The sequence below is a fragment of the Neoarius graeffei genome, chromosome 21, assembly GCF_027579695.1.
Source record: "Neoarius graeffei isolate fNeoGra1 chromosome 21, fNeoGra1.pri, whole genome shotgun sequence".
Classification (NCBI taxonomy): Eukaryota; Metazoa; Chordata; class Actinopteri; order Siluriformes; family Ariidae; genus Neoarius; species Neoarius graeffei.
The window spans coordinates 48,702,683-48,724,707 of NC_083589.1; the positions used below are offsets into that span (position 1 = coordinate 48,702,683).

A 22,025-nucleotide genomic window follows, 5' to 3' on the forward strand; every position below is an offset into this window, starting at 1 on the left:
TCCCCTTCCTCCTTCGCGTCTCTGACTTGAGTGCAGCCAGGTGGCTAGAGCGAGTCGGGGATTGAAACGTCGGTTAGAGACGTCGTTTTTATATTTGTAACAGAAACGGTTGTGTTTCACGTGTACTCGAGCTTCCTAGCCGTTATTTTGTGCATTTACAACACCGACAGTACAGGCTAGTTCTTCATTTAACTTGGAAGCCGTCACTCGAGGTCGCATATTCGATGCGGTAACCAACGAAACCTGATTACAATTCCTCTCGCGCTCTCATTGAATCACTATGATAAGGACCACTTTATTGATGTGCTCAACAAAACGTAGCACGTTGTATATCTTAAGGGCAGTCGGTAACTTCTGTCAGTGGTAGCCTAGAATGTCTGCAGATGATGTGAAGTCGAAAATTGGTCATCCCTCTTATGAAAAAATCTGCGTGGTACTGCAGTATCAAATGCTTTTTTTTAAATACAGTATTACTGCAGTAAATGCAATATTTCGAATGCAAATGCAATAGTTTGCACATGGAAAAGGCATACTACAAAATACTGCAGTGTACTGTATAATGCAATATTTTTACTGTCTAATGCAATATACTTCCAACATGTTAAAAAATGCAAAAGTCTAAACCTATTGCATGGGAAATTTGTGCATGCCATGTTTTGTGTTGAAAGTGCCTTTTTTACTAACTGTATTAATTTAATGTGTTATTTATTTTGAAAGAGTGACTCTGGTTTAATTTCATTTCATTTGCACATGTATTTAATGTTTGTTGTGCTTTTCAAAACGGAAGGAAGTTCCCAAGAGCCATCAATAGCAGTTTCCCAAAGTCTATCAATAGGAATGTTTTACAAAACTGGACTATGTTCCCAAGGTCAGTCAATAAAACTGGATTGAAAGTGTGTTTTTGGTCTGCTGGTTGTGGTCTGTGGGGGCGCATGTGCGCCGGGTTGGGGTGAGATTGATGCGAGGGGGGGGGTACTCATGAAATTGTAAAATTGTACTCATAAAATTTTTTCAAGGTTGGCAGGTATGGAATCATATTTTTCTCCTGAAGTACTTTAGGTCATAAAATATTGGAGTTATGGTATTACCTATAACCGAATATTCATATTCAGTTTATTCAACATTAGACTCAACAAAACTGGACAGTTGAAGACTGGGGGAAAAAAAGAGGCGCGTTTCAACTGACCGGCTTCACTGAGTCTATGCCCATTATTGCCTCATATTCCAGTTCTTGGCTGACAAGAATGGAACCTGATGTGGTCTTCTGCTGTTATAGTGCATCCACCGCAAGGGTTGTTATCAGTTCTGAGATGCTTTTCTGCTCACCATGATTGTAGAGAGTGATTTTGTATGAATTACTGTGTCCTGCCTGGTAGCTTGATCTACTCTGGTCATTTTCCTCTGACTGGTCTGATCAGCAAGGCATTTACACACACGACTGTCGCTCACAGGGTGGGGTGTTTTGGGTTTTTACACAGAACCAGCCACAGTTCTTCTGGGCACTTTGACTGTCACACTTGATGCTTAATTTTGCAGCAAAACCTAGTAGCCTTAATTATTTTTTTTTTAATCTGAAAAGTGGTCTTTTATTTAATGTGCTGCTCAGATACAACCCCCCCAACATTTAATTTTGCGCTGGAAAATGAATGTTTAGGACTCTGAAATGGTTTTTGTACTGACTCGATAATGTCGAAGTAAGAAAATAGAAATCTATAATAAAGCTTGTATGAAGGAATTAGGGTGCTTAAGGCTTTTGCACAGTACTCTATATAATGTATAAATAAATTTCCCTCCTTCACAGGAATGCACAAATTTCCATTAATTTTAGATATTTGCTTGCTTGATAAAACTGTATGTCTCTTAATCATTCCAAAAATAATGCTCTAAGAAACCAAATCTGGCTTCTGACAATCTTATGGTTTGTAATCAAGAATTAAAAATCGTATTTAGACTGAATGTGTGAATAAATGACAGGGATGCATGTATGTATCTGTGTGTCAATCATTTTGCATACAGCACTCAGTCAGCAGATGTGAAAATATGCTCGAACGCGTGACACGACTGTATCTGTGTGGATGCATTATAATTGCGTCTGACTAGCTGTGTCCGATTTAGCTAGCTGGTGTGTACAGTAACAATGACTCTACGAGGAAACTAGTTGATTAGAAAGTTGCATGAGGTTGGTTTTGTTGTCCCAATGAGGGGGAAAAGTTGCTTTATTTTAAATTAAAAAATGAAGTATGCAATGTTTTTTGTTGGTACTTCAAGACTTGCTACCCTAATAGGTTTACTTGGCATATAATTTAAAACTCCTAAATTGGTAATGCAGATTGCAGGGAAATTAATAAAGATATTTCAATGCCATTGTGTATAAAAACACTACCAGATGTTAGGTTAGAAAAATCCAAAAATACTGTAATGCCTCGTCTATAAATCTGTGTTTGGGTCATCTGAAAGCGGTGACTAATTTGATCTGTGGTTAAATGTGCTTTAATAAGTGTGTGTGTTTTTCCTTTGGTAGATACCATACCAGTTTCATCCTCCACGGACTGGCAAGCGGCCTTTGGCTTTGGCTCTTCCACCAAGCAGCAGGAGGACGACCTCGGGTTTGACCCGTTCGACATCACGAGCAAGGCGCTGGCTGACCTCATTGAGAAGGAACTTTCAGTACAGGACAAAACTTCATTGCCCATGAGCCATGTGACCCCAGCACCAGGTTTCCCTCCTCATATCCCCAGCTCACTTCATAGTGCCAAGGGCCCAGTGCTGCCTCCTGCCTCATCCACACACCTCCCCCTGAACTGTGGGCTGGCCCCGCGAGCCTTCTCCCACCACCTCCAACATCCCCAGCTCTCCCAGCGTCCTGGCTACGCCTCATTCGGCTTGCCCGGACACGCACAGACGCTGGCATCTCGCCATAGCTGGCTGACCATGACAGCACGTGCCAATCTGCCACACCTGAACCACACCACACAACATAACAGCAGCTTCTTGGACTTGAGTTTGCCACCGCAGCAACAGCAGCAGCAGCATAGTACAGGTCTAGGAGGAATCCCCATTACAGGTGAGTTTAGAGGGACAACATAGGTTTTTGGGGTGTACTGTTTCCAGAATGCACAAATTAAGCAGCTTAATGTGCTAATAAAGATGAATACAGGTCTGTCTCTGCTTAACGTAAGGTAGGCTCAGGAAGAATAGCTTTCAAAGCAAGCATTATTCCACAAGGAGGCACTGTAATGCTGTGGTTGAAAAGTTTAGAAAAGCCTTTAGATGCAAACATGTACCCATCAAGACTGTTTAGGTACATGTGAATAACGTCCTCAGGACCATTTTTCATAATTTTAATCATTTTATCCGGGAGTGGAAAAAGTTAAGACTTTTTCATAATAAGGTCTGCACTGATCAGACTAACTGGGGGTTCTATTAAAGGATTTAAAGGAATACACCACCCCCAAGTGAAATTGAGTCAGTCCCTGCAGTCCCTAGAGTTGGATGAGTGAGCCAAAGCGTTTTGTAGCCGACCCAGCCATTGTACTGATCTGGAAACGTCCCGGTTAGCTTAGCTTAGCGTAGTCGCTGTAATCCGGCGTGTCCAGATAGCATTGTCGTTGCAAAAGTGAATCAAATAATTTTTTATAATTATTTCTCATGACCTGTACATTCACATCGAGTACACATATCAATGCAAATTAACACGAAGGGATTTACTAGACCAATTTATATCTGGAACTATTTTCGGCCACAGCACAGGCAAAGCACCGCTGCAGGCGCAAAGACACCACGCAGCACCTGAAAACCCTGGTTTCCCTGGTAACACTGGTGTATTGACGGAAGTTGTGGTGCTGCGTGTTGTCTTTGCACCTGCAGCGGTGCTTTGCCTGTGCTGTGGCCGAAAATCAGGGCTTTGAACCGGTTCAAGGAAAGAAAACGAAAACCGGGAACTTTTTCTATTTCACATGGAACAGAAACGAAACCAGAAACTTTATTATTTTTTATGTTCCGGAACAGAAACGCTTATTAAAAATAATGGTAACCGGTTAATACCGGTTTTTATTTCGTTCCTCAAAGTTTCCGTAGCCTACAAATAAAGTCATTCTTCTCCTGCGCAAGTTTCTATGACCCGCTGGGGTTCACTTCCTGTGTGACATTCGCTGACTGAATGGAGAGAGCGGGAGGGTGGACTACTATCACGTCTCCACATCTTAAATAAGAGGTAAATATTGCAGTCTATCGTTATTCAAAAACGTCAATTTCAAACACGATATCAATACATTTGTCCACGTTAAGGAGAGGCTCGCGAACATTAAATGACGTTAACCTCTGTTAGCCTATCAATGCATAGGGCCTGACTCGCCTTTGGTAACACACTAAACGAATTATCTTTCATTTTTGGCACTTTTTCTGTTTGTGTAGATGGGAAGACATACTGAGAATCCAAATCACCAACATTTGAAATAATAATTGTTTTGAATTATTTCTTGTCTTATTTAATGAAGGTTGTAATAGAATTAGCCTACATTTGGCTTAAGCTGGATGAGACAGAGACATAATTTTATAGCCATTTGTTAAACAGCTGACAGGGAACGTAATTAACCGTTCCGGGAGCGAAATTTTTTTGTTCTAACCGGTTCAGGAACGTCTATTTAATGGTGGAACCCAAAACCGGAAACGTTAAAATTCCGTTTCTGTTCGGAACGAACCAATAGGAAAAAAATTCTGGTTCAGAGCCCTGCCGAAAATAGTTCCAGATATAAATTGGTCTAGTAAATCCCTTCGTGTTAATTTGCATTGATATGTGTACTCGATGTGAATGTACAGGTCATGAGAAATAATTATAAAAAATTATTTGATTCACTTTTGCAACGACAATGCTATCTGGACACGCCGGATTACAGCGACTACGCTAAGCTAAAGCTAACCGGGACGTTTCCAGATCAGGACAATGGCTGGGTCGGCTACAAAACGCTTTGGTTCACTCATCCAACTCTAGGGACTGCAGGGACTGACTCAATTTCACTTGGGGGTGACGTATTCCTTTAAGCCTTTATATAAAAAGGTTTTTTTTTTTGTTTTTTTTTTAAATCTACTCTGTCTAAATATTTATGAAGACAAAACAGTTGTGCTGGTTTAACAACTCTCTTATGGAACTTTTTTTAAAAACAACATTATGCTCATTTCTGCATTACGCTTGTCGTGGTGCAACGATTTCTAGATCGATTATTTTACTCGGCAGTATGTATGTGTATTGTGGCGCTTTCACTTGAATTCGACGTGCAGTGGCATGAAATTATTACTGAAAGGATTTATTGAGCTTGCTGTCCTCCATATTAATATTTAATGTATATTCTAATATTTATAATATGTAATTAGTGTAAGCACATTTGCTGTAAAAGTAATGTTTCTGCTGCATTCTCAGTAACAGCTTGTACATTTATACGTTTCTCTGGCACTCTGCAGACCTTTGTTTTACTTCAGACAAGGTCATTGGTAAGTGCCTGTGAGATTGATGTTACTGAATTTGTTCAGACTGCCTTGATTACACCAATTTGCCATCTGAATGCTGCTTGTTCCTGCCAAAAAGGATGATTGATTGCAAAAAAAAAAACACCCCAAATATAATGACATCAAGTTGTCATATCAGGCTGCAGGGTTGCCCTGTGTTTTTGCAAATTAGCCAGCTATCCATAGTTTAATTAAGTATTATCATGTAATCTGACTCTTCAATCCAAGCTCATATACATTGGTGAGATGGCTTTGTTTAGGGGAGTAACTGATTATGGATATTTTCAGATACATCGCCCTCTCCCAAATATGCAGTAGTACTTCGCACATAAACACTCAATAGTGACTTTCATAGGAGAAAGGCGAAGTGATTTTTATTTTTATTTTTTTCCCCACTCATTGGCAGTCCAGTTTCAGTGAGCCTGCGCCCACTGTAGTGTCAGATTCCTGTTCTTTCCTGATACGAGATGAACTCGATCTTCTGTCATTGTAACCCATTCACCTCAGGATTTGGTGTGTTTTGTATACTGAGATGCTTTTCTGTTCACCACCGCTGTAAAATTTGAGTTACAGTCTGGCCATTCTCCTCTGACCTCTCTCAATAAGGTGGTTCTGCCCACAAAACTGCTGCTTAGTGTCTCATCTCATTATCTCTATCCGCTTTATCCTTCTACAGGGTCGCTGGCAAGCTGGAGCCTATCCCAGCTGACTACGGGCGAAAGGCGGGGTACACCCTGGACAAGTCGCCAGGTCATCACAGGGCTGACACACAGACAACCATTCACACTCACATTCACACCTACGGTCAATTTAGAGTCACCAGTTAACCTAACCTGCATGTCTTTGGACTGTGGGGGAAACCGGAGCACCCGGAGGAAACCCACGCGGACACGGGGAGAACATGCAAACTCCGCACAGAAAGGCCCTCGCCGGCCACGGGGCTCGAACCCAGGGCCTTCTTGCTGTGAGGCGACAGTGCTAACCACTACACCACCGTGCCGCCCTGCTGCTTAGTGTTGTGTTTTTTTTTTGTTTTGTTTTTTTTTAAATATTTTTCACCTCTTTCTGTCTAAACTCTAGAGACTATATGTGGAAATCCCAGATCAGCAGTTTCTGAAATGCTCAACCCAACCTTTCTGGCACTAACAACCATGCCACAGTCCAAAATAACATTATTCCCCCCCAACACACACACACACACACACACACACACAAAAAAAAATTCTGTTTCTGGATTAACTGAAACTAGGCGGCACGGTGGTGTAGTGGTTAGCGCTGTCGCCTCACAGCAAGAAGGTCCTAGGTTCGAGCCCCGGGGCCGGCGAGGGCCTTTCTGTGTGGAGTTTGCATGTTCTCCCCGTGTCCGCGTGGGTTTCCTCCGGGTGCTCCGGTTTCCCCCACAGTCCAATGACATGCAGGTTAGGTTAACTGGTGACTCTAAATTGACCGTAGGTGTGAATGTGAGTGTGAATGGTTGTCTGTGTCTATGTGTCAGCCCTGTGATGACCTGGCGACTTGTCCAGGGTGTACCCCGCCTTTCGCCCGTAGTCAGCTGGGATAGGCTCCAGCTTGCCTGCGACCCTGTAGAAGGATAAAGCGGCTAGAGATAATGAAATGAGATGAGATTAACTGAAACTCTTGACCTGTGTCTGTCTACATGGTTTTATGCACTGCACAACAGCCAGTTGTTGGGGTGACTTGATAGTTGGATGAATGAGCAAGAGTACAAGTGTTCCTATTAAAATGGCCAGTTGTGTTTATCTTGTACCATACAAATGTATTTGTACGAAGGGTCGAATGTAATGGGCAGTTAATATATTGAGCGTTAACTTTAGTATGAAACTCGTGTGCTAGTTCTGTGCTACATATTTATTGCAGATATCAGGCTACATGATTCTCATTGGATTATTATAGAACTTTTCCGTAAAGGGCGTTTCTGTTAATATCTTTTTCCCATTAAAGGAAGGGCTCATATATCGCCTGTCTTTTCCCTCTCGTCGATGGGCTCCTTTTCATCAGTTTTTGAGTATAGCATGAAATAGAAACCTGGCATCCATCACACAAAGGTGCAGAACTTTGTCATTTTTGCTTGCCCTTATGAGCTTATTGCTACTGTAGGATACGGTGTAAGGGTAGCTGCTGCCAGGTTGGCCAACGGCTTCAGTTATATGAAGGTTCTTATTCTTTTTAAGTACCAGGAAACGTGAGGTTTTTAGTCTCAAGAATTTAATTCAACTTGCCGACACCGACAGGCAGTGCAGTGTTGCGTTTTCTTCATGTCCGAAACTAAACGCAGACAGCAGCACTGCATGATGTGAAGGAAACGTTTCATGTGACCGTAGCGATCTCGTCAGCACGCCAACTGGAGATCACAGTAAACCCATTAGAAATATTTTGGACTAAATTGCGTTTAAAAAAAAAAAAGTCCAATTAATTAAATTGATTCTAATATCCAATTAATAATGAATTTAAATTAGAGCATAAATAATTAAATATGGCTGAAATTTCTTTATTCATTTAAATTTAATTTGATAATTTAAGCGACGCAGCATGCAATTTGAAATATGCCTTAACGTTTTAAAGCTGATAGACAGTATTTTTCGGAAGCCAGAACCCCCGTGTCATATCTTTTTAAGAATTTTCTTCTCCCCAGATCTTCTGTATCCCCCGAACACTTGGAAAGCAATTCCATATGCACTTTATTGACTTTGTTCTCTTAAGCAGTGCTTGCTTTTCCTTTCACTGTAGCTCCAAGGTATCTTGCATTAAACATGCCACGACTGCTCACTGTAGATTCAAGATGAAATAGGCTTCTGATGTTCAGGGCTCTAAAAAGAAGCACATTGAACCTAGTAGTTTCTTTTGCCCATTTAGAAAACCTCTTAAAATGACTGACTACAAAGACTTTTTTTTTTAACAAAAATGTATTTGATTTTAGTGGTGCGAGGACTTAAACAGGTATAAAAATGGAAAAGCATGCAAGTGTAATGGTGAATAATGACAAAACGAGAAACGAAGCAGGACTGCATGCCATCATGATCATAGCTTTGATGAATGGTGTGCTGTAGTTATTTAGGGGCGGAGTCTTTGCTTTAAATGTAACATTGGTACGAGCCTATTGTATACAGCTCGGGTCAGGAGTTTACATAAGCCTAGGTCGCAACCGGACGTACGATTTTTTTTTGGCCGTGCAGTTTTTGGCGTTTCCCAAATCGCTTCTTTTTTTTTTTTTTCCTGTTCTGTTCGTGGAGAAAGACGCACGTTGACCTTACGGTTTTTAGTCTCAAGAATTTAATTCAACTTGTCGACACCGACAGACAGTGCAGCGTTGCGTTTTCTTCATGTCCGAAACTAAACGCAGACAGCAGCACTGCACGATGTAAAGGAAACGCTTCATGTGACCGTAGCGATCTCGTCAGCACGCCAACTGGAGATCACAGTAAACCCATTAGAAATATTTTGGACTAAATTGCGTTTAAAAAAAAAAAGTCCTGGGGGCGTCGTGGCTCAGGTGGTTAAGGCGCCATACCATGAATGCGGGCGACCCGGGTTCGATTCCGGCCCGAGGTCATTTCCCGATCCCTTCCCGTCTCTCTCTCTCCCGCTCATTTCCTGTCTCTACACTGTCCTATCCAATAAAGGTGCAAAAAGCCCAAAAAAATATCTTAAAAAAAAAAAAAAGTCCAATTAATTAAATTGATTCTAATGTCCAATTAATAATGAATTTAAATTAGAGCATAAATAATTAAATATGGCTGAAATTTCTTTATTCATTTAAATTTAATTTGATAATTTAAGCGACGCAGCATGCAATTTGAAATATGCCTTAACGTTTTAAAGCTGATAGACAGTATTTTTCGGAAGCCAGAACCCCCATGTGTCATATCTTTTTAAGAATTTTAAGAATTTGTCTTGCAACCTGAAAAAAAACGTAAGCGACCGTAGAGTTTGTTTGACATGACAAAGAACCTCTGCGGCCAGTCTACGGCTCGAAAATCTCCACCTCACGCACGCCCTCCGTGCATTTCTTGCGTTTTTTGCACGTAGACCGGCCGTAGGAGCACGTACGGCCGGTTGTGACCGAGGCAATACATGAATGCCATGACAATATTAGGCTTGCCATGATTTTCTTTCAACTGGTGTTCCCCCCCCCCCCCTCCTCTGAGACAGAATGTATGTACATCTCTAATAGGTGGAAAAATGTGCAACCAATTTGGTGCAAAGGTTTTAATTTATCTTAAGTTTTCTGAAATCATCACAGGGTTAAGAATTATACATACAGGGTCAGTTATACATACAGCATGCCTAATGTTTGGTTAAATGCCCCTTTGCCAGCGTCACCTTGACCAAGACGCTTTTAGTAGACATCAACAAGCTTTTGGCAGAATTCTGGTTGGGTATTTGGCCACTTCTCTTCTTGGCAGAATTGGTGTTCAATTAATGTTTGTACCTTCTGTACCTTTTCAAGACTACCTTTTTTTTTTTTTTTTAATTTATTTTTTATTAATTAATAATGACCTGTCTATTCTGAGCTAGCAAGAAAGACAAACATCACATTTTCCCTGTGCTCGAAAAGATTTGTAAAACCCCAAATCAGAAAAGGTTGGCACGGTGTGTTTGAATTTGAAATTAAAACTTTTTACTGGTTTTGTAAATAACATTTGACCTGTATTGCATTCAAAACAGCACAGCAGCACATTATTTGATTGCCCTCGTGAAATTTTTTTTTCCCCCAAATAAACACATTTTGATTCCTGCAACACATTAAAAAAAAAAAAAGTTCCCACTTTATAATGTTGCCATTCCTTCTCACAACACTTAAGATGTTTAGAGATTGAAGACACCAAGTGATGAAGTGTTTCACGTGTTTTGTCCCATTCTCCCTACACGGGTCTTAAGCAGGGCTTTGAACCGGTTCAAGGAACGAAAACGAAAACCGGGAACTTTTTCTATTTCACATGGAACAGAAACGAAACCAGAAACTTTATTATTTTTTATGTTCCGGAACAGAAACGCTTATTAAAAATAATGGTAACCGGTTAATACCGGTTTTTATTTCGTTCCTCAAAGTTTCCGTAGCCTACAAATAAAAAAGTAATTCTTCTCCTGCGCAAGTTTCTATGACCCGCTGGGGTTCACTTCCTGTGTGACGTTCGTTGACTGAATGGAGAGAGCGGGAGGGTGGACTACTATCACGTCTCCACATCTTAAATAAGAGGTAAATATTGCAGTCTATCGTTATTCAAAAACATCAATTTCAAACACGATATCAATATATTTGTCCACGTTAATGAGAGGCTCACGAATATTAAATGACGTTAACCTGTGTTAGCCTATCAATGCATAGGGCCTGACTAGCCTTTGGTAACACACTAAACGAATTATCTTTCATTTTTGGCACTTGTTCTGTTTGTGTAGATGGGAAGACATACTGAGAATCCAAATCGCCAACATTTGAAATAATAATTGTTTTGAATTATTTCTTGTCTTATTTAATGAAGGTTGTAATAGAATTAGCCTACATTTGGCTTAAGCTGGATGAGACAGAGACATAATTTTATAGCCATTTGTTAAACCGCTGACAGGGAACGTAATTAACCGTTCCGGGAACGAAATTTTTTTGTTCTAACCGGTTCAGGAACGTCTATTTAATGGTGGAACCCAAAACCGGAAACGTTAAAATTCCGTTTCTGTTCAGAACGAACCAATAGGAAAAAAATTCTGGTTCAAAGCCCTGGTCTTAAGGTGTGCAGTAGTATGGATTTTTTTTCATGTTTTTCATTTCAGGGTTCACCACACGTTCTCTTTTGGGGACAGAGGGGACAGGCACCCTCTTCTTCCACAGCTACGCCTTTGTAATGTGTGAAGAATGTGGTTTTGCATCGTCTTGCTGAAATATTCCTGGAAAAGATGTCGTCTTGAAGGCAGCATATGTTGCTCCAAAATCTCAATGTACTTTTCTGCATTAATGCTGCCACCACCGAAGTGCAAGTTACCTTCAGCAAGGGCACTGACACACAACCCCATACCATGACAGACCCTGGCTTTTGGACTTGTTGCTGTAACAGTCTGGGTGGTCCTTTTCGTCTTTGGTCTGGAGCACACACTGTCCATTTCTTCCAAAAAAGACCTGGAATATTGATTCATCTGATCTCAATCCACATTTCCACTGTGTGGTGGTCCATCCCAGATGCCTCTGAGCCCAGAAAAGTCAACAGTGCTTCGGGACACCGTTAACATAAGACTTCCTTTTTGCACAGTAAAGTTTTGACCGGTATTTGTGGCTGTAACTCTGTATTGTAGCGCTTGACAAAGGTTTGTCAAAGTAATCTGAGCCCATGTGGTTATATCCGCTATAGACGAATGATGGTTCTTGATGCAGGTGCCCTCTGAGGGTGAGGCACTGAAATTCCTCCAGATTCCTTGAATCATTTAATGATGTGCAATATAGAAGGTGAAATATCAAAATCCCTTCATATCCATCTCTGAGGAACATTTGTTTTTAAACATTTTCAATTTTTTTCGTACTTTTGTTGACAAATTGGAGATCCTCGGGCCATCTTTGCTCCTCAAAGACATGTGGGTTTTTTTTTTTGTGGCTACTGCCTCATAGAGGCTGTAGCCACTATGTCATTGTGTTTGTAAGAATGAGTGTAACAATAACGCACTACGCATACAGGTGGTGTTATTAAAAAGGCTGGTGAGTGTATACAGTTTGGTTCACCATTCGAAATAAATGAGCTAAAGAAATCGCTTTCAGACATGTTTATGTTTATTACCGAGGGAAAGTGCATTCCTATTTTAAAATATACTCCAGGTTGTCCCCCTTTCCTCGCCGCCTTCAGCCAGTGGTCCCGTGTATGGTGTAGATGTGACGGACTTCCGAGTTGTTACAGGAAGTTGTCGAAAAGAGTATTGAGACCACTGAGCTCTAGCGCTGGGCCTTTTCCAGGAAATAAGAGGTTCGGTCATGGCGACAGCGTGTGTATGTCAGCCTCGGTTCGGAGGTTTCAGTTTCGAAAACTGTAAGAGTAGAATAATATAAAGTACAGACACTTGGTATATTTTACTTCTGTGATTTTTTTTTTTTTTTTTTTTTTTTTTAAATTGTTCATTTTTGGATTACGCTTCATTTTTGTGGCCTCAGAGTAAAATATATATTATATGTGAGCTGTATTTACTGTATGGACATCTCATCTCATTATCTCTAGCCGCTTTATCCTTCTACAGGGTCGCAGGCAAGCTGGAGCCTTTCCCAGCTGACTACGGGCGAAAGGCGGGGTACACCCTGGACAAGTCGCCAGGTCATCACAGGGCTGACACATAGACACAGACAACCATTCACACTCACATTCACACCTACGGTCAATTTAGAGTCACCAGTTAACCTAACCTGCATGTCTTTGGACTGTGGGGGAAACCGGAGCACTCGGAGGAAACCCACGCGGACACGGGGAGAACATGCAAACTCCGCACAGAAGGGCCCTCGCCGGCCCCGGGGCTCGAACCCAGGACCTTCTTGCTGTGAGGCGACAGCGCTAACCACTACACCACCGTGCCGCCCCTGTATGGACGTGGTATCGGAAAATTTTATTTATAAGCAGTAGCCACGTGTACCCATAGGATACTTATTTTTGGACACTGATTTTGTACCAAATCATGTTTACAATCACCTGTTGACCTCGGTTTCAAATCACATTATTTGTTTTACCGCATTACTTAACCCTAAATTGCCCCGTCCTAACTTTGCAGCAATATGTTGCAGGCCTGAAACATAGGAATGGATGTATATTACCAAATCACATTGACCAGCCCAAACCAAAAATATCGTGGGTTCATGCTGTCTGTAATGAAACACAGGTCAAAGTAAATACTGTATATAAATTGCTTCTCTCTCTCGCCCCTATTTTATTTATTTATTCATTCATTCATTCATTCATTCAACTAACCAACCACTTGCATTTTTCATACCATCCCAACTTTTTCTGATTTGGTGTTGTAGTGTAGCCTAAGCACAGCAGGCTCCCCCCCCCCCCCCCCCCCCGATTATCAGCACCAGCTGTATTGTTTGGAAAAACAAATTATATTGTGTCCTGATGTGGTTGTAAAAGTGTATTACACTTTGCTTAGGCACATGTAAAGGTCACAGTAATAGTTTATGCTGAAGGTCCTGACAATGAAACAGATGTATATATCGACAGTGTTGCTTGAGGCACGGAAAATCAAATTACACATCCAGTGAAGCTTGTAGCGATTCAGTTCGTTGATGTCAACACAAGTTAAATTGTCAGTCAGAAATGTGCGACGTTTTACAGCGAAATGAACGCTTATATTGGCAAGTGAATTATTCGGTAAAGTGGTGTTATTCAAAGAAATCTGCAGGACATACTACTCCAGTTTCTACAGATGCACTTGGCTGAATTTGACATTAGTGCGTTATCAGCTTTGTCTATCCAGGTAACACCACATACCTAATAAAAGCTTTTTGAAATTGAAAAGCGAGGTGCTAAAAGGAGCAATAACACAGCCACCTGTTTCGAAGTGATGGTACCGAATCCCCCCTGGCTTTCTACTCAGGCACTTATTGTTTCACAACTTGACTTCCAATTTGTCTTGCTTGGGAGTGATGGTACCAGGACCATCCTTAAAAAAAAAAATCCGTTTCCTGTCCACCGGGTGAGCAAAAAGATATTTTATGCGAAATATAATAGTGAATTTGTATAATATTATTATAAAACCTGCCGTGCAGGAACAGGCGTCACCACAGACGGTCCTCGGCATTTCACTGCCTCTTTGATTCTGTCCTGGCGGCCGTCTAAATACCACAAGCAGTTTGTAATGTTCATTACTACATTTGTTCCTTCAGTTTGGCCAGTATGTCTAGATAGACAAGGTCCTTCTCTCTGGATGTCTTTTTTTTTTATAATTTCGTTGTGTAATTCGTTCTTTTTATTTGCTACAGACACAGTTTTTAATTCTGTCCAGCCAACCTGCATTAGTTCCGTAAACGCATTTTTTTTTTTTTTTTTTTTGTTCAGTTCCGTTCCCATTTTGAATAGATCTATTAGGTTCTCCTACAGATCTGTCAGGGTCATTAACAAAGTAGGTAATGAATTTCGCATAACAAAACTCAAAAGCTGTTTGTAACGTCTCGGATGGATCAAGATCAAACGAATTTTCCAGTAACGGTTTGTGATGGTCCGAGACGCACACTTTTTGTAGTTCTAAATCGACCGTTAGGCCTAGTTCGGATGAAATTACACTATTAAAATGATCACTGAACGATTTGTTTTTCTGAATCTTTACTATTTTGTTGTTCGCTAGAATACCATTTTGCGATTTCACACTTAAGCAAATGTTTGAAAACTCCGGATCTCCTTCCTTCATAGTGGCTGCCATTTTTTTGTGCAGCACGGCGCATGCGCAGAGCTGATTCGATTCTATATTCTGCGCGGAATGCGTAAATGTCAAGTTAGATTTTAGATTTACGAACCCGAAAAACTGGCGTTAAAAAAAAAAACTTCAACCGCACAAACGGCACTCACCCGGCCGGTGGACTGGAAACAGAACATTTTTTAATAATGGCCCAAGAGTCTGATTAATAAATTCAAGGAAATTTGTTAAAAGCACTACATAAGTAAAAAGATATTGTCACAAAGCTACTTTACAGAAATGTCGATTTAGATTACCAGTGAACAAGCCAGAGGAGGAAAACTCAAGAGGAACCAAATCAAATTCCCAAAGGGAACTCGTCCTCCTGCATTGACACTTCAGAGAGCGATTGCAAATCGTTACTCTTCTACCACTGTATACTCGTTATAAAGTCAGACAGTGCTAAATGTTTTGAAGGACTAGAACGAGCACAGGACAGTCTTTATGATTACTGCAGCAGTTCTTATGTACTACTAATGATGATAAAGTTCAATATTCAGTGAAGCAAGGGTGAGTCTTGGGCACAAATTGTGTATGAAGGCTCCACTGAAGGGCTTCCCCTCAGCAATACTGTTTGTTTCCTCTGTTATATTTGCAAACGCAGCCTCCCTGTGGTACCTACGGCCTCCGTGAAAATATAATATATAAATTTTTAAAGACTATTCCATTCAGCTCCTGATCACTGTCCTCTGCTTGCCCCTTTTCTTCTCTTTCTCTGTCCATGCAGAAAACGGCAATTCAGTAGAGAGCATAAATGTCAAAGAATGGCAAGATGGCCTTCGAGCTCTTTTACCCAACATCAACATCAATTTCGGTGGCTTGCCCAACTCCTCGTCCTCATCTTCATCCTCGTCCTCTTCATCATCCTCGTCCGGCGTGAACCACACAGGGGGCATGACGCACAGCCTGAGCTGGGATGGCACGGCCAGCTGGATGGACCCCGCAATCATCACAGGTACGCTACCAGGTCCTCAGTTTAATTATTTCGCTCTGGAGTCTCACAGTATCAAATTCACAAAAGTGCTTTAGCGTAGCTTCAGTCCTCCTAATTTCGAAGTGACATTTAATTCGCAGTTTAAACTGACGCGTCCTTGAGGGCTTTCGAATGATTAATCGAACTGCGTTATCTTCTGCATTACCATAATTGAAATGGAAAAAGGGGGTATGGACATATTTCGTTATTTTAATAGTGGCAAGTGCTGAGTCATGGCAGGGCTTTGACGAAATCGCAGTTAACCATTTTTCATCAAAGCCATTTCAGAGGACAAGCCAATAATATCATTGTGTCTGTATCTATATGAGGGAGGATTCAACGAAAAAGGGAGCTGACAAAAAAAAAATCAATTAGTGCGTCTGCTTATGTGATCATGGGTTTATATTATTACTCTGTCTTTAAAGTTCTGCCTATATACCAGGAAGTCTTGCTTGACCTTTTTAACTATGAAATGGGTTGGGTTTTTTTTTTTGGGGGGGGGGGGGGGGGGGTGTCGGGAAACAAATAATTCATGGAAGCCTTTAACTGTTTTCCGTAATAGTTCTGTAATGTAAGGTGCGAGTGCATTTTGTAGGTCTTGCAGAGACAAATACACGTCCCCAGATAATTTATTGAAGTTAGACTCTATAAGAAGTGATGCTAACCTGAATCCAACCTTACTGAGGCTCAAGGGTGGCGGTGCTTAGTTTGTAAAAGGTCAGGTGAGTGAACCGTGATCCAAACAGTGGACAGAGAGGGAAAGGATCCTGGAAAATGCAGACACAGCAGTGGTCCAAAGTCTTTGCATAATAGTGTGTATTGAATTCAGTCATATAGACCTAAGGCCGGGCGGCACGGTGGTGTAGTGGTTAGCGCTGTCGCCTCACAGCAAGAAGGTCCTGGGTTCGAGCCCTGGGGCCGGCGAGGGCCTTTCTGTGCGGAGTTTGCATGTTCTCCCCGTGTCCGCGTGGGTTTCCTCCGGGTGCTCCGGTTTCCCCCACAGTCCAAAGACATGCAGGTTAGGTTAACTGGTGACTCTAAATTGAGCGTAGGTGTGAATGTGAGTGTGAATGGTTGTCTGTGTCTATGTGTCAGCCCTGTGATGACCTGGCGACTTGTCCAGGATGTACCCCGCCTTTCGCCCATAGTCAGCTGGGATAGGCTCCAGCTTGCCTGCGACCCTGTAGAACAGGATAAAGCGGCTAGAGATAATGAGATGAGATGAGACCTAAGGCCAGTAGCGCAAGTATAATTATGTTAATGACATTTAGCAGACGCTCTTATCCAGAGCAATGTACAGCAGAGCAGCCTGGGGAGCAGTTGGGGGTTAGGTGCCTTGCTCAAGGGCACTTCAGCCATTCCTGCTGGGCCAGGGAATCAAACCGACAACGTTTTGGTCCCAAAATTGCTTCACTAACCATTAGCCCACGGCTTCCCCCGAAGTATAATAGCCGAGGTATGATGAGGGGTTATAACGGTAATATTTTAGTGATGCTGTGGGATGGCTGGAAGAGTCAACTGCTTCTTTCCTGTGTATTAAGCTTCATAGTATGTGCTCAGAACAATGGGTCTCACCGAAGTGTTCATAATGCACTTTAAATGACATAAAATGAATATAATGATATGAATACGCCATCAGTGAAAAGTCTTTGTTGGACAGATTATGCAAATTACTCCAACAGTCTCCTCCCATTTGGTTGTCTGTGCTAGTTCAATGTCCTTTAGAAATCTCATCTCATTATCTCTTTCCACTTTATCCTGTTCTACAGGGTCGCAGGCAAGCTGGAGCCTATCCCAGCTGACTACGGGCGAAAGGCGGGGTACACCCTGGACAAGTCGCCAGGTCATCACAGGGCTGACACATAGACACAGACAACCATTCACACTCACATTCACACCTACGGTCAATTTAGAGTCACCAGTTAACCTAACCTGCATGTCTTTGGACTGTAGGGGAAACCGGAGCACCCGGAGGAAACCCACGCAGATACGGGGAGAACATGCAAACTCCACACAGAAAGGCCCTCGCCGTAGTCTGGCTAACGCGACTTCAAAGCTCTCCGAGCTATTGGTCTGGCCAAGATATTCAGCCCAACCATTTCCCAGAGCCCGTGGTTGACCCGCCTCCCTGAAATGCCTCAGTTTGCTACTGGTCGAAGCCAGAAAAGGCTGTGACGAAGCTTAAACCAATCACATCACTCTTTCCTCTGACGTATGTGACGCGACGATAGGATTCTCGCTGAGCCCCATTGATTTGGCTACTAGCGGGGCTAACTGGTAGATTAAACTCTTACCGAAGCCGGTCAGGAGCAAGGCGAAAACGTCCTTCCTTTCAGTAAATACCTCCAGGGCTGCTCTTTGCTCCGTTTTCAATGAGAACTTCCCGTTGAATGCTTTCAATACAGCATGATTCTGTAAACAATCTGTGGCTTCTGGTCGCAGTTCTACTACGTCACTGCCTTGAACACGCCTCTACCCAGGGCCGTTGGAGATGCTCAAAGTTGATTGGCTCCCAATTTTTCCGGAGCTTGGAAGAGCTGTAGATAGCTTGCCTGGCCAGACTAAGCTCGCAACAGGCCCTCGTGTTGCGTCACGCTTAGGATGGGCGGGCCCAGGCTACCCTCGCCAGCCACGGGGCTCGAACCCGGACCTTCTTGCTGTGAGGCGACAGTGCTAACCACTACACCACCACGCCGCCCCCTTTAGAAATCTAAAAATGCGAATATGGCACGGGGTGAATTTTTGTGAGCAATGCGACAAAATGTTACAGAAACGAATCCTTTGCCTTTTTAGCATCTTGTTCTCCCCCATCATTTTTGCTTACTTCTCTTAGAATTGACAGTCATCTGTCTTTATTCAGCAGTATCCATGACGTGTGAGTACATGTGGGTACGCTATGATTTATTGGATCACAATTGCTCATCATACAAATGAGCTGATTTTGTATTTATGAAAAGGGGGTGGCGCGCACAGTATGATCATTCATTAAAATGATTTTATTTTTATCATCACTAGAAGAGAAGCTGCAGAGGTGTCTGATCCATATAAGTAAGTTCTGGTTTCACTAGGGCTGGGCGATATGAGAAATTATATCACGATATATTTTTTCAAAATTTTCGATAACGATATATATCACGATATAAATCAAATCACCATTTTTGTATTTTCTTTAATTTTCTGCTCAAAATATGAACATAACAAATTAGTAGTTCCTTCCTAATGAACAAAAATAGCTTAACAAGCCTTCAAGTTTCACAGAACCAAAACAAACTGGATGCACATTCTTTTGTTCTTTTTATTCAAATGAATAAACTGAAACTGAAAAATAAAAACTATATACCATTGTTAATCATTTGTGCAAATTCTAGCAGCTTTCAAATAAACAAAGACATATTGACGTGTAAACCTTATGCTGCAAGGAGAAAAAAAGTGCAATCCTGTACGTCAGTGTGTTTAAGGTCTTGTGTAACACTTTGTTGTATGTCCGATTTTAAATATCCAAAATACCTCCACACAACCGAAGATCTCTGGCCCTTCTTTTCAACGATGTCCTCCAGGGCAGTGCTCTGACTTTCCTGTTCAGAACTCCGGTCAGTCGGCTTCTCGCTCATTTTTATAATCGCTTTGTTTCACGCTTTGTTGGAGAAATGCCGCGCTCCTGCAAACTTCACCACAGCCATGCTGTGCGTTGCTGCTACGTGTGTGTGTTTGTGTGTGCACGCAACCTAACTTGACGTGGCTCTCTTCCAACTGATTGGTTACGTGCAGTACTGTTTAGTTATGATTGGCTATTCGCGTGTCTGTCAAAACTTCGGATGAAGTAATTTTATTGAAGGCGTAGGCTTATCGTAGGCATATCGTACGTGTCTAATTTCTAATCGTAGAGATTTTATATCGTGAATAACATCGTAATCGTAAAATCGCCCAGCCCTAGGTTTCACAGGCATCAAATCTGAGTGGTACAGGATCCTGTTGCAGCTCGCATTGAGTACTGGGGCGACTTTGTGGCTCTCCATATCACAAGTGCCATTTGAATCTCTGCCGTCTTCTGCATTTGTTATCTAAGATGCCTTCCTTAAGAGAGAATTATAATCTGTGAACAGGCAGTGATTTTAAGCACATTTGTGCCGCTTGCTTTTAAAAAGAGGATGATCAGCATGGAAGTCACGTCTGTTGGTGGGTGCTGCTGGGCGTCATCCATCATCCAGAAGAGGTCTAAAATTAATGATTCGTAGCCAAACCTCTGAGCGTGGAACGTTTCAGCTTCTTTACACTGAACAAAAAGTATAACATCATCCTGTTTCCATGGTAATTAATCCTTTAATGGCGACTCGGTATATCCAAGTGCTTTACTGTACATACATGGTGGCCTGGATTCTGAGTAGATTTGAAAATGTATCGATACCAAACTTTTAGTCTGACTCATTTTGCTGTTCATTCCTGTTCTCTAGGTGTCCCAGCGTCCTCGGCTAACTGTCTGGACTCTCTTCAGGATGACAGTCCTCCACATTGGCTAAAATCCCTGCAGGCGCTGACAGAGATGGACGTACCCTCTGGCTCCACAGTACCCCCTCAGCCCTCACACAGTACACCCTTTAGTACCCAGATGTCTCTCCACAGAGCCAGTTGGGCACCCTACCTTCCCCCAGGCACTGCCAGTGCTGCCGGCCAGTTCCACTCTCCCCCACCAGGCTTCCAGACAGCATTCAGAGCCTCGGCTCAGCCCCCCACAGACCTGCTGCAGAGTGCCGGACTGGACCGCCATTAGGGACTGGGACACGAACACCCCCTTCCTTTACTCTGAGAAAACCCAATACACAGCAAGATGAATAAATATGAAATTACAGACCTGTTAAAGTAATTATGAGATTATGTATTCTTTTTTTTTTTTTTCCTTCCACTTCTTGGTCTTTTGAGCTCATTTTAACTCTCGGTTTCACGTTTACTATTTGGTTCATGTTGCCCAAGTGCTCTTATTCCAGCACAAAAAGGAAGTTCTTGAACAAAGCTTTGTTGAAAGTTGAGTAAGGAATTTGGTGATGATGAAGCTCATGTTTATGTGGAAATCATGGAAGTAAACTGATTATTGAAGTAGAGAATATTCCATTGAAACAGTAGTGTGTCGATCAAATCTGCCTTTATATCTGTACCAAATAATTACCCCTTCTCTGTCTGTGTACACAGTCGAGGCCCTTTCCTCTCACCTCTTAAGGTTGACATTTCGAAGAAACGAAACAAGGAGCCAACAGAGTTGGATTTGTTTTCATTTTTGCATTGTTTGAGCTTTCAAGGAAGTTTGAAAGTAAAGGCTGAACGGAGAAATCTGTGCTCCGCTCCCCCCATTGAAAGTTGAGCTTTTAAAGGAACAGTCCACCATACTTCCATAATGAAATATGCTCTTGTCTGAATTGAGACGAGCTGCTCCGTACCTCTCCGAGCTTTGCGCGATCTCCCAGTCAGTCAGACGCAGTCAGACGCGCTGTCACTCCTGTTAGCAATGTAGCTAGGCTCAGCATGGCCAATGGTATTTTTTGGGGCTGTAGTTAGATGCGACCAAACTCTTCCGCGTTTTTCCTGTTTACATAGGTTTATATGACCAGTGATATGAAACAAGTTCAGTTACACAAATTGAAACGTGGCGATTTTCTGCGCTATGGAAAGTCCGCACTATAATGACAGGCGTACTAACACCTTCTGCGCGCTTCGGCAGAGCATTGATATCTGAGCTCCGTATCAATGCGCTGTCGAAGCGCGCAGAAGGTGTTAGTACGCCTGTCATTATAGTGCGGACTTTCCATAGCATAGAAAATCGCTACTTTTCAATTTGTGTAACTGAACTTGTTTCATATCACTGGTCATATAAACCTATGTAAACAGGAAAAACGCGGAAGAGTTTGGTCACATCTAACTACAGCCCCAAAAAATACCGTTGGCCATGCTGAGCCTAGCTACATTGCTAACAGGAGTGACAGCGCGTCTGACTGCGTCTGACTGACTGGGAGGTCGCGCAAAGCTCGGACAGGTACGGAGCAGCTCGTCTCAATTCAGATAAGAGCATATTTCATTATGGAAGTACGGTGGACTGTTCCTTTAACACCGTTCATTTCTTCAGGTTGTA

At 42.2% G+C, this 22,025-nt stretch overlaps 1 protein-coding gene across 3 annotated transcripts in view; it reads left to right on the forward strand.

Annotated features, from left to right (window-relative positions):
* The window catches only part of cnot4b (CCR4-NOT transcription complex, subunit 4b), a 71,370-nt gene extending 50,064 nt beyond the window's left edge, over positions 1 to 21,306 (forward strand). For all 3 annotated transcript variants that reach the window (XM_060903295.1, XM_060903294.1, XM_060903296.1), the window contains 3 exons: positions 2,522 to 3,064; positions 15,662 to 15,889; positions 20,359 to 21,306. In XM_060903295.1, coding sequence (XP_060759278.1) covers positions 2,522 to 3,064; positions 15,662 to 15,889; positions 20,359 to 20,675 — 1,088 coding nt within the window. In that variant the 3' untranslated portion in view covers positions 20,676 to 21,306. The remainder of the gene's footprint in view (positions 1 to 2,521; positions 3,065 to 15,661; positions 15,890 to 20,358) is intronic.
* Positions 21,307 to 22,025: the final 719 nt, after the last annotated feature.